General features: G+C 43.2%; 1 protein-coding gene across 2 annotated transcripts in view; it reads left to right on the plus strand.

The window, feature by feature from the left end:
* LOC139543712 (CAP-Gly domain-containing linker protein 1-like) overlaps window positions 1-14,138 on the plus strand; it is a 36,766-nt gene that overhangs the window by 4,958 nt on the left and 17,670 nt on the right. Inside the window, exons 8-14 of one of the 2 annotated variants that reach the window (XM_071350061.1) lie at window positions 1,383-1,443; window positions 6,855-6,959; window positions 7,438-7,599; window positions 7,851-7,946; window positions 8,193-8,250; window positions 8,400-8,497; window positions 9,137-9,211. In XM_071350061.1, coding sequence (XP_071206162.1) covers window positions 1,383-1,443; window positions 6,855-6,959; window positions 7,438-7,599; window positions 7,851-7,946; window positions 8,193-8,250; window positions 8,400-8,497; window positions 9,137-9,211 — 655 coding nt within the window. The remainder of the gene's footprint in view (window positions 1-1,382; window positions 1,444-6,854; window positions 6,960-7,437; window positions 7,600-7,850; window positions 7,947-8,192; window positions 8,251-8,399; window positions 8,498-9,136; window positions 9,212-14,138) is intronic. The other variant, XM_071350062.1, reaches the window with a different exon arrangement.

Raw genomic sequence — 14,138 nt, forward strand, 5'->3', positions numbered from 1 at the left:
TGTGCGTATGCGTGTGTGTGTGAGGGAGGGTAAATGAGAATTGTAGTAGATGGAGGGGTTTTATGGGTTGGTTAGGTCAATATTGTCCTCTATGTTAGTATTTTTAAGTGCATCGTTTGGAAACCATTGGTGTTTTTAGATGCCTGGTATGTTAGGGATAGAGCCTGGGATGTTGGAGGAGAGGATGACTCTAGATGCCTGGTATGGGATAGAGCCTGGGATGTTGGAGGAGAGGATGACTCTAGATGCCTGGTATGGGATAGAGCCTGGGATGTTGGAGGAGGGGATGACTCTAGATGCCTGGTATGGGATAGAGCCTGGGATGTTGGAGGAGGGGATGACTCTAGATGCCTGGTATGGGATAGAGCCTGGGATGTTGGAGGAGGGGATGACTCTAGATGCCTGGTATGGGATAGAGCCTGGGATGTTGGAGGAGAGGATGACTCTAGATGCCTGGTATGGGATAGAGCCTGGGATGTTGGAGGAGAGGATGACTCTAGATGCCTGGTATGGGATAGAGCCTGGGATGTTGGAGGAGGGGATGACTCTAGATGCCTGGTATGGGATAGAGCCTGGGATGTTGGAGGAGGGGATGACTCTAGATGCCTGGTATGGGATAGAGCCTGGGATGTTGGAGGAGAGGATGACTCTAGATGCCTAGTATGGGATAGAGCCTGGGATGTTGGAGGAGGGGATGACTCTAGATGCCTGGTATGGGATAGAGCCTGGGATGTTGGAGGAGAGGATGACTCTAGATGCCTGGTATGGGATAGAGCCTGGGATGTTGGAGGAGGGGATGACTCTAGATGCCTGGTATGGGATAGAGCCTGGGATGTTGGAGGAGGGGATGACTCTATATGCCTGGTATGGGATAGAGCCTGGGATGTTGGAGGAGGGGATGACTCTAGATGCCTGGTATGGGATAGAGCCTGGTATGTTGGAGGAGAGGATGACTCTAGATGCCTGGTATGGGATAGAGCCTGGGATGTTGGAGGAGGGGATGACTCTAGATGCCTGGTATGGGATAGAGCCTGGGATGTTGGAGGAGGGGATGACTCTAGATGCCTGGTATGGGATAGAGCCTGGGATGTTGGAGGAGAGGATGACTCTAGATGCCTGGTATAGGATAGAGCCTGGGATGTTGGAGGAGGGGATGACTCTAGATGCCTGGTATGGGATAGAGCCTGGGATGTTGGAGGAGAGGATGACTCTAGATGCCTGGTATGGGATAGAGCCTGGGATGTTGGAGGAGGGGATGACTCTAGATGCCTGGTATGGGATAGAGCCTGGGATGTTGGAGGAGAGGATGACTCTAGATGCCTGGTATGGGATAGAGCCTGGGATGTTGGAGGAGAGGATGACTCTTTCTACCTGTCTGACAGGAAAGTGGAAGACCTGCAGTTCACTGTGGAGGAAGCTTGCATCACTAAAGGTGACCTAGAGGTAAACAAGTGACCCAGTACTCTGATTCTCTCTCACACACACACACACACCTGTTAACAGAACCCAGACAGTGTTATTTGAGATAGTGAAATACCACGTAGAGCTGATGTGATGGTGTTACACAGTTGTTACACCTTTCATATTTCAACCCCGAATGAAACACTGATGCAGAATTCCTTCAGATCAGCTACTTCATTTGGTCTGTCATGTACATCATTCCCTCATCTGTACTGTCATGACTCAACGTTTTGTTCTACGCCACACCCTTTATACGCTCAGAGTACAATGCTGGGTGTGTATTGTTAGGTTATAAATGAACCTATTAACATCAAGGACGATTAGTAAAGCTTAAACCAAGTTTATTCACCCATTGGGTCAATACAGCTGCACCAGACAAAGACATATTTCCACCAGTGGTAGTATATATAGCCCAATTTGGGTGGAGTCTCCTCCTTCTCTCTAAACATTACATCTTTATTGCTAGGCAGGAAATTAAGTGATACGGGCAATAAACTGTTCCTTCTCCCTTAACGTGACCTGACCTCAACCCCCTTCCTCACTAATCCACAGCTCTCCACCCTTATCAGTGCCTGCCAACATGTGATCGTCTTCCCTGCACTCAGTACATTCCAAGCTTAATTGCCTCCACCATATACATTCCTCCTACAGATAACCATTAACTTCTGGTGTAGACCCTCTCAAGACCATAGCACTCAATATTTCAATAGGATACCTGATAATTCACACTATTTCAAGTTTAGGAGTCAGAACCCAGAATCCATCAGTATAAAATATAGTTTCACCAGTTGACCAGGGCTCTCTCGTCATCTCTCATTGGTTAGCTCAAGTTCTCACTCATCTGATTGGTTACCTGAAGCTCTCTCACTCTCATCCAATTGTTTAGCTGAAAATCTTTTTCATAGTCTCTCCTCAATATAGCTACTTGGTAAATTTCCTCTACTCTGTCGAAGTTCTGGTTCAGTAGCTCCAGCAGTTTGAGGATGTGCTTCTTTTTTACCCTTATTCTCTACCCACTACAGTGTATATGTTGGCATGGTGGTGAGTTCTTTGTCCTCACAAAACTCCGCTTTTGATTGTGGCTTTTGCTGCTGTATTAATAAAAGTATTCACAGTGGGCCTGATGATATTATTTTAGTTATCCACACATTCTTTCGTTCATTCATTCATTCAATTATTCATCTGATCATCTATTTCTTTAATGTCTTTCATTTCTGAGCTCTCATCAATTCACTCATTCATGAGTTCATTCATTTGTTTTCTTTTGCTATTTCATTTGCTCGATTATCATTTCTTCAGCCACTTTCCACTTTCCTCTGCCCAGTACCCTACCCTGAACTTTAGCCACTGTTACTAGCCCAGTACCCTACCCTGAACTTTAGCCACTGTTACTAGCCCAGTACCCTACCCTGAACTTTAGCCACTGTTACTAGCCAACTGGTACTCAACCCTGCACCTTAGAGACTGCTTCCCTATGTACATAGTTATTCAACACTGGTCACTTGAATAATGTTTACATACTGTTTTACCCACTTTGTATGCCACTTCGTATGCCTACCCACTTCGTATGCCAATGTTGTTGTTGGAAAGTGGGATTAAAAGGGATTTAATTGTAATTATTTGTCAACGATCTACACAAAATACTCTGTAATGTCGAAGTGGAAGACACATTCTAAAATTTGGAATAAAAATCATGAAAAATAAAACAATAATATATCTTAATTAGATAAGTATTCAACCCCCTGAGTCAATACATGTTAGAATGACCTTTAGCAGTGATTACAGCTGTGAGTCTTTCTGGGTAAGTCTCTAAGAGCTTTCCACACCTGGATTGTGCAACATTTGCCCATTATTCTTTTCAAAATTCTTCAAGCTCTGTCAAATTGGTTGTTGATCATTGCCAGACAACCATTTTCAGGTCTTGCCATAGATTATCAAGCAGATTTAATTCAAAGTTGTAACTTTGCCACTCAGGAACATTCACTGTCTTCTCAGTAAGCAACACCAGTGTAGATTTGGCCTTGTGTTTTAGGGTATTGTCCTGCTGAAAGGTGAATTCGTCTCCCTGTGTCTGGTGGAAAGCAGACTGAACCAGGTTTTCCTCTAGGATTTTGCCTGTGCTTGCTCCATTCCGCTTCCTTTTTATCCTGAAAAACTCCCCAAGCATACGGGTAACATGATGCATCCACCACTATGCTTGAAAATATGGAGAGTGGTACTCAGTAATGTGTTGTATTAGATTTGCCCCAAACATAACACGTTGTATACAGGACAAAAAGTGAATTGCTTTGCCACATTTGGTGCAATATTTATTACTTATTGTTGCAAAAAGGATGCATATTTTTGAATATTTCTATTCTGTACAGGCTTGCTTCTTTTCACTCTGTCAATTAGGTTAGTATTGTGGAGTAACCACAATGTTGTTGATCCATCTCCGGCTACTGAGTTAGGAAGGACGCCTGTATCTTTGTAGTGACTGGGTGTATTGATACACCATCTAAAGCGTAATTAATAACTTCACCATGCTCAAAGGGATATTCATGCCTGATTTTTTTATTTATTACCCATCTACCAATAGGTGCCCTTCTATGCGAAGCATTGGAAAACATCCCAGGTCTTTGTGGTTGAATCTGTGTTTGAAATTCACTGCTCGACTGAGAGACCTTACAGATAATTGTATGTGTGGGGTACAGAGATGAGGTAGTCATTCAAAAAACATGTTCAACATTATTATTGCACACAGTGAGTCTATGCAACTTATTATGTGACTTGTTAAGCAAATGTTTACTCCTGAAATGATTTAGGCTTGCCGTAACAAAGGGGTTGAATACTTATTGACTAAAGATATTTCAGCTTTTAATTTGTATTAATTTGTAAAAAATAATAATAATAACATCATTCCACTTTGACATTATGGGGTATTGTGTGTCGGCCAGTGAAACAAAATCTCAATTGAATCAATTTTAAATTCCGGCTGTAACACAACAAAATGTGGAAAAAGTCAAGGGGTGTGAATACTTTCTGAAAGCACTGTATATTCTGTATTCTAGTCAAGGCTCATCCTATATAACTACTGCTGTACACACCTTTTCTATTCATATACTGTCCATAATGTCTCTACACACCATCATATACATTTGTATTTATATTCTGGACTCTGACATTCATTGCCGCTGAGAGAATCTTTTCTCTCCATGCTGCTGATGACTATTTCTGTCCGCTCATACAGGAGTAATAAAGGCCCAGTTCACTCATTTTGTAAAATAAAAAATGTAAACATATACAGTATATATATATAGTATATATACACTATTTATAGAAAAGTATGTGGACACCCCTTCAAATGAGTGGATTTGGCTATTTCAGCCACACCTGTTGCTGATAAGTGTAGAAAATCGAGCACACAGCCATAATCTCCATAGACAAACATTGGCAGTAGAATGGCCTTACTGAAGAGCTCAGTGACTTTCAACCTGGATGCCACCTTTCCAACAAGTCAGTTCGTCAAATTTCTGCCCTGCTAGAGCTGCCCATGGTCAACTGTAAGTGCTGTTATTGTGAAGTGGAAATGTCTAGGAGCAACAACGTCTCAGCCGTGAAGTGGTAGGCCACACAAGCTCACAGAATGGGACCGTAGCGCATAAAAAATTGCCGGTCCTCGGTTGCAACATTTACTACCGAGTTTCAAACTGCCTCTGGAAGCAATGTCAGCATTTGAACTCTGGACTCTGGAGCAGTGGAAACGCATTCTCTGGAGTGATGAATCACGCTTCACCATCTGGCAATCCAACGGATGAATCTGGGTTTGGCGGATGCCAGGAGAAAGCTACCTGCCCCAATGCATAGTGCTAACTGTAAAGTTTGGTGGAAGAGGAATACTGGTCTGGGGCTGTTTTTCATGGTTCAGGCTCCTTAGTTCCAGTGAAGGGAAATCTTAATGCTACAGCATACAATGACATTCTAGACAATTCTGTGCTTCCAACTTTGTGGCAACAGTTTGTGGAAGGCCCTTTCCTGTTTCAGCATGAAAATGCCCCCGTGCACAAAGCGAGGTTCATACAGAAATAGTTTGTCGAGATTGGTGTGGGAGAACTTCACAGGCCTGCACAGAGCCTTGACCTCAACCCCATCGAACACCTTTGGGATGAATTGGAACGCCGAATTGGAATGTTCGACGAGCAGGTGTCCACATACTTTTGGTCATGTAGTGTATATATATATATATATTTATCAGGGGGTGCTGCCTTACTTCCCGCGGCTATGCTGACATTGCTCATTGTAATATTTAATTCCTTTCTTTAAATTTTTTTGATTTTCGTTTATTGTTTGCTATTACTGCGCTGTTGGAGCTAGGAAAATAAGCATTTCGCTACACCCGCAAAAAATATGTCTACGCAACCAATCAAATTTGATTCGATTTTTACTTTCTTGTTTTTACTTCATTTTTTTCTCCATCCAACGCCTTCTTATTTAGAGCTCTCTCATCTCTTCTTGGCCTTTTCACATCCTTTCATCTTGTCTCTCGCCTCCGCACCCTCTCTTCCCCTTGCTCATGAAGAGGGTGATGTCACAAAGCCTTCATCTGTCTCTCTCTCTCTCTCTCTCTCTACCTCCCTCTGGCGCTTACAGAAGAGAAAGAAGGTTAAAGCGATGATGTCACCGATGGCAAGATCTTGTCAAGAAAGTGTTTGTGCACTGGGAACCAAAGGGAAGAGAGAACCGAATCCACCAGATGGAGCGGTCCTTAAAATAGATCCAGGCAGATCCATAAATACACTAGACAGAGTTTGGCAAACTCAATGAATCCAAGTTGCCAGACAAATGCTTAGAATGATTAGAACATTATCTTCATGTAACTCTTGGAGCCAACATGGAGGCTAGTTAGCAAAACTCTGTACTTCTGTGACTCAACCAACCAAAGACCCAAACAGAGGTAGTTAGGGTGGGGCTCAGTCTCATAGAGGTGAACTTTAGAGGGTTAGAGTCCTTTTATAAGATTCAGGCTTTTATAAGATTCAGGCTTTTATAAGATTCAGGCTTTTATAAGATTCAGGCTTTTATAAGATTCAGGCTTTTATAAGATTCAGGCTTTTATAAGATTCAGGCTTTTATAAGATTCAGGCTTTTATAAGATTCAGGCGGTCTCAAATGCCACCGTATGCCCTATATGTCTCTTTATATGGGTCTGGTCATTGAGGATTTGGCTTAATAGAATCATTGGAATAGAATAGAACCCACTGGAATTAAACATTTGGCTCTCATATGCACTTCCTGCTTTCTGGTCTCTGCTATGACATCATCGTTTGCTATCCTTGTGTGTGGCATGGAGCTGGCATGTGATGCTGGTGTTGGTGTGTTCTACTCTTCCTCCTCTTCCTCTCTCTGACTAACAGACGCAGACCAAACTGGAGCATGCCCACATTAAGGAGCTTGAGCAGAGCCTTCTGTTTGAAAAGACCAAAGCTGACAAACTGCAGAGGGACTTAGAGGACACTAGGGTAATACCATCATAGGCATCATATATCCGACATCATCGGGTAATACTTCTGGATCTAACGGTATTTTACGTTCTGGACACTGTAGGGTTGGGTGATATGTAGTGTGGATTAATCATTAATCACGATATGGCTGTGCGCGATATATTGTCTAGTTATTTTGCAATATCGATGTCCACAATCATCTGGCCACAGCATTCCACAATGTTTCCCCTGCAAGCCCCAAACCCTCTGGAACAAAAAGCTGTTCTCATGCTGCTGCACTAATGCCTGAGTCTCAACTGCACACTCTTACATTGCCTTGATACTGTTTTTCATATTGTAAATAAATTAGATTGGATTCATTTTGATATGTATTTTTGTCTGTATTGCTCAGTCCTACATCAAAGAAGATGGAGGGGCTAGGACTGGCCCTCTCTCCACTCTCTCCCCACTTCATTCCCCAATTTCATTCTCCCTCCTCTCTTCCCTCCCTCCCCAGGTGGCCACAGTGTCTGAGCGGTCTAGGATCATGGAGCTGGAGAGAGAGGTCGTGGAGCTGCAGTTGAGACTACGGTCCTCCCAGCAGACAGAGGGTGCTGTGTCGCTGTCACCAGAGGAGCTCAGCGACCTCAAGGCCCGGGCCCAGTGCCAGGAGAAGAAGGTAGGGGGAATTATAGTACTGGTTAAAAAGACATCCCCTTAACCACTCTCCCAGGGATGGGCGACTTCAGTCTTAGCCTGCTGTTTGTCCAGGCTTTAGATTGCAGCCCGGCTTTGGTTCCAGCCTGTCTGTGCAGGCATTTGTTCCAGCCCGGTCATACCCATAGTCTTTGCATTTACAGTCCTCTGGTTTTTCTGGTTTTGCATCCCTTTTGACATTAGAATGTCTCCCATCTGTCTTCCCCTTTCCAGATCAGCGAAATTAGTGTGGAGCTGGACAACAGGCAGGAACAGCTTCGCTCTGTGGAGGAGGACAAAATCTCCCTGGAACAGCAGCTAATCAGCCTGGTGAGACACGTGCACACACACACACACACACACACACACACACACACACACACACACACACACACACACACACACACACACACACACACACACACACACACACACACACACACAGAGACAGACACACTCACACACAGTCATGATGACGAGAGTCATTATCCTTCCATGTGTAGCTCATGGAGAAAGAATGTTATTGCTCTCTAGTGAAGTTTGTTGTGAAGTTGTTTGTTTGTTTGACCATTTCAGAGACAGAAACTGGACGCTGCAGAGAAAGACAACACGACGATGGCACAAACCATGCATGGTAAACAGACATACAACAGAAACTTTCCACTGAAAGTTATTTTGAATGAAGGAGTAGGCATAATCTGGCTTCGGGAAACCGGCCCTATGAGAGGTGCTGGTAAAGATGCATTATGAAAAGTGACACTATCTCTACGGCTTTTGTTGCAGAGCTGGAGAAAAGAGTGGCGCAGGCGGGAAAAGAGAGGGAGGCACAGAGAGAAGAGAACCAACGCAAAGAGAAAGAGCTTCAGGATAGACTGACGCAGGTGTGTGTGTGTGTGTGTGTGTGTGTGTGTGTGTGTGTGTGTGTGTGTGTGTGTGTGTGTGTGTGTGTGTGTGTGTGTGTGTGTGTGTGTGTGTGTGTGTGTGTGTGTGTGTTTTGGAGTGTATAATGAAGAAGATGGTGTTTCTATCCAATGTGTGTGTGCCTGTATGTGAACAGGTAAAGAAACGTGTGTATGCAATGTTTGTAGCGTGACGTAGGCATGAAAACAGCAGCTGCGACACGCAAAGGTCACAGTATGTTCTTTCATCCAGTCCCGCTGAACCCGAGCTACATCTCTGAGGCTGAAGCTGTAGCTTAACGATGTCAACATGAATATATGACTAACGCACACACGCGCGCACACGAACGTCGCTAACTTTTACCCGTGTGGCTTTAAAATGCAGCGAGGCGTCTCTTTCATGTAATGTTTACGTAATTAAATAAGTTAACGTACCAAAATGCTTAATTAATTAACATCAACACATTATTTAATTCAATTTTCGTAACATTTTGGAAAAGTCGTTCTTGTGGATTTAGCAATCGTTTAGATGTAAAATGATAGTTTTAATCAAAAGTTAGCTATCGATCAAACTAAATTCTAGAATTTTGATATGTTTACTAAACATGTCCCCTCTCCCAGGCTGCTGAGTCGTCAGAGAGGACCACCCACTCCGTGGAGCAGCTAACCAATGAGAAGACAGCGCTGGAGGCTCAGGTGAGGAAAAGGGGGCAGGGCTCTGGTGAAAAGTCAGCTTGTCATATCGCCGATGCAAAGCAGGCTTTAATGTGGTCATACGTGTGCTTATGTAAGCTGTGTGTGTATGTGTGTGTGTGTGTGTACGGCCACGCGCATGTGTGTCTGTGTGCATAGCCCAAGGGTCTTGTACTTCATATTCACTTGAGTATTACAGCATGGATGTATGAGTACTGGTCACCACATAGACCCAGTCATGCATAAAATACTCCTGATCATCTCTTGTTCTATCTCTCTCTCTCTCTCTCTCTCTCTCTCTCTCTCTCTCTCTCTCTCTCTCTCTCTCTCTCTCTCTCTCTCTCTCTCTCTCTCTTACATCTTTTTCTCAGTCCCTTGGTCACTTTGTTGGACTCTTCCCTCTCTCCATCCATCTGCCTCTGTCCCTCTGTTGCTCTCTCTCTTTCTCTGTTCACTCTTCATTCTTCTCTCTCTATTTCACTCTCTTTCTTCCAATCGATCCATTGCTCTCTACTGCCCTCTTTCAGGACATCTCTGGTATTACCGCTCTCTTCCTCATCGCTCTCTTCATCCGTCCCCTCTTTATCTCTCTGTCGATATAGCTTTTTTTGTCATCCTTTGGCTCTATCTCCTCACCCCCCTCTTCTCTCTGGACATAGTGACCCAGCCAGGCAAGCTGTGTCTGTATGCTCCAGATGGTCAGTCTGATGACTGCAGGGAAACAGATTAGAGGGGCACACACACGCACACACTTAATCTGTGGAGTGAATTGCTTTGTGAGTGTGAATGACTGTGGGTGTAGTTTCCAGTTAGATCTGAACTGAGCCATTCCTACTGTTCTACTGTCCTAATCTAGTAATGAACCCTTAGTAACCCTCCCTAATTCCTATCGCTCACACTTAGTGTTTGCCCTACCAATAACACTACCCAGGCAGGGTGGGATGCCTAGTAAGGCGGGCAGAGGCTAAAAGGAGAAGTTAAACAGGTCCTTCTTGAAGAGGGCTCAGATGAGGTGCTTCCGTAGCTGTTGGTAGAGCTTGGCGCTTGCAACGCCAGGGTTGTGGGTTCGATTCCCACGGGGGGACCAGTATGAAAATGTATGCGCTGAGTACTGTAAGTCGCTCTGGATAAGAGCATCTGCTACAATGTAATGAGGTTATAAAAATGTTCTAAAAATCACTAAAAAATAGAGACGCTGGTGGAGTGGTTTTAGTTTTGTGGAGGGTGCTTAGCCACGCACGCACACACACACACACACACACACACACACTCTCTCTCTCTCAAACTCAAACTGACAGTCAATGTTATTCTAACACACGCTGTTCTAAGTGCTGCGATGCTCTTACTGCCTCTCGTCCCCTCCCTCTCCTCTGCACCCGCAGGCTGTGATGTAATCATGCACATGTTAGTGTGAGTCACAGCGTCAGTTTGGCTGTGTGTTGACCATGCATGGCTGACCAGAACATTACATTACTTGTACACACTCATATGTAGGATTTGGGGCTGTGACGTCTTGGAATTTAAGGTTATAATAATGTAATTGGCCAGGCCAATGTGCACGTCACTGATATAACCATTCATTAAAGGGGAGGTCATCAGTTTTGTTTGTACACTTGTTTACATGGATATGCTTATTAATAAACCTATTTGAAACAAGTCATAACACTTCCGTATTATCATGGTATTACATTATGATTATTATTATTATTATGAAATATTAATCATTCAATTAAGAAATGCCAGGTTGGCAAATCTGTCACATTTTCGTATAGACACAACATTAACGGAGTCAAAATAAACATATAAGCCTACCTTGTTCTTGTCTGTTGGCTTTTCTGCATATAAAAACATTTAATACAGATCCTATTTTGAAGCACAAAACCATTCCTATGGGTTTTATCCCACTTTTCCCGAAATATTTGCATAACGTCACAAACCCTGTTGCTGCGGTCATTCGACAGCAGTGGCATTGGAATATATTCTTCAAAGAGAGGACGCCGTAATGAGAGAAATAATGTAGCCTACTGAAAACAGGTATTTTACAATATTAAATCATGACAACATTTGATTGTTATTAAAGGAGTCCAGACATGCTACTTTAGGAAACTTTCTGGAAACTTTAGGAAACTCACACATGCACACCCAAGTAAAAGCACCCGTCAAAGCCACCAGCGTATGTCAGACATGAGCAAATATTCTAATTTCCTTAAAACGTATTAAAACACTAGGCCTACTTTAGGCATTACTGAAAGTAGGCTATAATATAATGAATTGACAAGGAAAGTATGACAGGGACAGCTATGTTATAGTATGAAGACGAAATGTACAATCATTAAAATAGAAACCAATACACGCATCATGTCCATAACCTAGTTATCAGCGACACTGATTATGGAAGGGAAGAGTGTTGTAAAGATTTTATTAAATACTGTGAGGAACTATTATAATTTGAATGGATGAAGAAAAAAAAACTTCGCTGATTTACTGTGTGAGGTGAAGAAAAAATGACTGAAAAGCACAGTTGGGTACTTTCTTACATTTGACATTTGTGAGGTACTTCAACGCTTGCTCAGGCGCGCGCTACGTCAACAACAGGACAGAGAAACCAGACACATGCTCATTGCTCACGTGGAGCACGTAAATGACGGTATGCAATAAACCAGAACGTGTTTCTCACAAGTGTAGCAGGTTGTGAACTCTGCAGACAACATTTCCACTCTGAGAATGAGAACGGTAAATGACTGTAATTAATACATGCCTCAACAGAAATTAATGTGACCAAATGACAGAGATACACTGTAAATAGCCTGTTTTACAAATGCTAGGCTACCACACGGGCATTCACAAAAGTTCATTGGGGGCTGAAACTGTATAGCCTAGGCTACTGTTCTACTTTGCAGGGATAGGAGCAGGCCATTTTTGGGGTCTTGCTTATGGCGGCATTTCGGCTAGGGCCGGGCCTGATTAGGGTTGATTAGTCTATAAATTGAGAAAAGATTCCTTATCAAATTATACCATGCCAGGTTGAAGAGGAAGATTTTTACACAACATAAGCTAATTAAAGGCCTGAAAATGTGCATTGTATAAATCAAATATTTTTTTACTGAAGTGTTTCGTTTATAAATTCGATCACAAGCACACATAAAACGTCAAAAAGCCATATGTGTAAATTAGTCAAATCATGGAGGATAACACACCATAAAGTCTGGGTCTTGTTTCCATTGTGGTCCTCTTGAAACAAGACGGATAGGTAAGATCGTACATGGTTGAACACAGTATGACAGCGAGATAATGAAACAAAAAACAAAGAAGAACATCTATCTCATCATTGCAGGGTGCGTTCTATAGCTCTAAATTAACTCTCTAAGTGCCATAGCCTATAGCGCTCCACACCCCGCACATCTAGCTGATTAGCTGCCCGAGCATTAAAGGACATTTGGAAAGAAGAGGAGATGTATAACATTTAATACACAGACTAAGTTAGCAAAACAATTGCCAATAAACATTAGTCAAGTTTATCTACATTAAAATAAAGAAAAAAAACACTTAAAAAATCCTAAACTAATGTAGGCCTATTTAAACGGTTTTGATGGTTATTTTATTTTCATGATAGTCTTCGTCCATAACTGTCAGTTACACGGTTATTCAATTACTGTCACAGCCCTAGTAGGATACTGCATATGCTTGTCAGTTATATGAAACAACAGTATTGGTCTGAACATATGTAACAGTTTTAACTTTACGTCCGTCCCCTCGCCCCGACCCGGGCGCGAACCAGGGACCCTATGCACACATCAACAACAGTCACCCACGAAGCGTCGTTACCCATCGCTCCACAAAAGCCACGGCCCTTGCAGAGCAAGGGGAACCACTACTTCTAGGTTTCAGAGCAAGTGACGTAACTGATTGAAACGCTATTAGCGCGTACCCGCTAACTAGCTAGCCATTTCACATCCATTACACATACAGACCCAGTGATGGCTATTTTATCTCTTTGAAAAGAAACCTATGTGATTGGCTGATCTCTGAGAGGGAAACTTTATGATTGGGAAAGGGGAATCCCTAGTCAGTTGTACAACCGAATGCCTTCAATTGAAATGTGTCTTCCGCATTTAACCCAACCCCTCTGAATCCGAGAGGTGTGGGGGGCTGCCATAATCGACATCCACGTCTTTGGCACCCGGGGAACAGTGGGTTAACTGCCTTGCTTAGGGGCAGAACGACAGATTTTTACCTTGTCAGTTGGGGATTCGATCCAGCAACCTTTCGGTTACTGGCCCAACACTCTAACCACTAGATTGGCTGATCTTTGAGAGGGAAACTTTATGATTGGCTGATCTAAATCTGTGTGTGCTCCAGAAACAGAGATGTTGCTAATGGAAGTGGAGGGAGGCAACCCTCTCGTTACCTTTATGCAGGGCAATATATAGACATAATATAGAGGTATAACAGAGCCAGACATGTAGAGATCTATAGAGCTACCTTTATGGATCACAACGGTTGACCTTTCAGTCAGTCAACTTGGGACGTTGAAGGCTGATCGAGTGAAGCGTTTTCTGACAGACAGCGAACCAAGCATGAAGATGGGACCAATAGAGTCCAGCAGAGATTGGAAGTGTCTCTGTGTGTGCCTGCGTGCATCCGTGACTAAGTGAATGAGTGGGAGATTATGAACCTCTGTGAGTGTGAGTGAGTGATATTGTGTGTGCAAGAGAGAGAGAGAGAGAAAGTGTGTGTAGGCTTGAGCGTTATACCCTATACCGGGGTATTTAGACAACCGATGGTATGATTTTCAATATCATCTTGTGGGGGCTGCAGGGGTGTGTGTTATAACTATACATTGACTATCTAAGATGTGTCAGATCAGTTATATCCAGCTCAGGGCTCTAGCCAGCTATGCATTTGGTTTGCTAACTTGCTAGTAGGTAAG

The sequence above is a fragment of the Salvelinus alpinus genome, chromosome 18 (genome assembly GCF_045679555.1).
Source record: "Salvelinus alpinus chromosome 18, SLU_Salpinus.1, whole genome shotgun sequence".
In the NCBI taxonomy this organism is placed as follows: domain Eukaryota; kingdom Metazoa; phylum Chordata; class Actinopteri; order Salmoniformes; family Salmonidae; genus Salvelinus; species Salvelinus alpinus.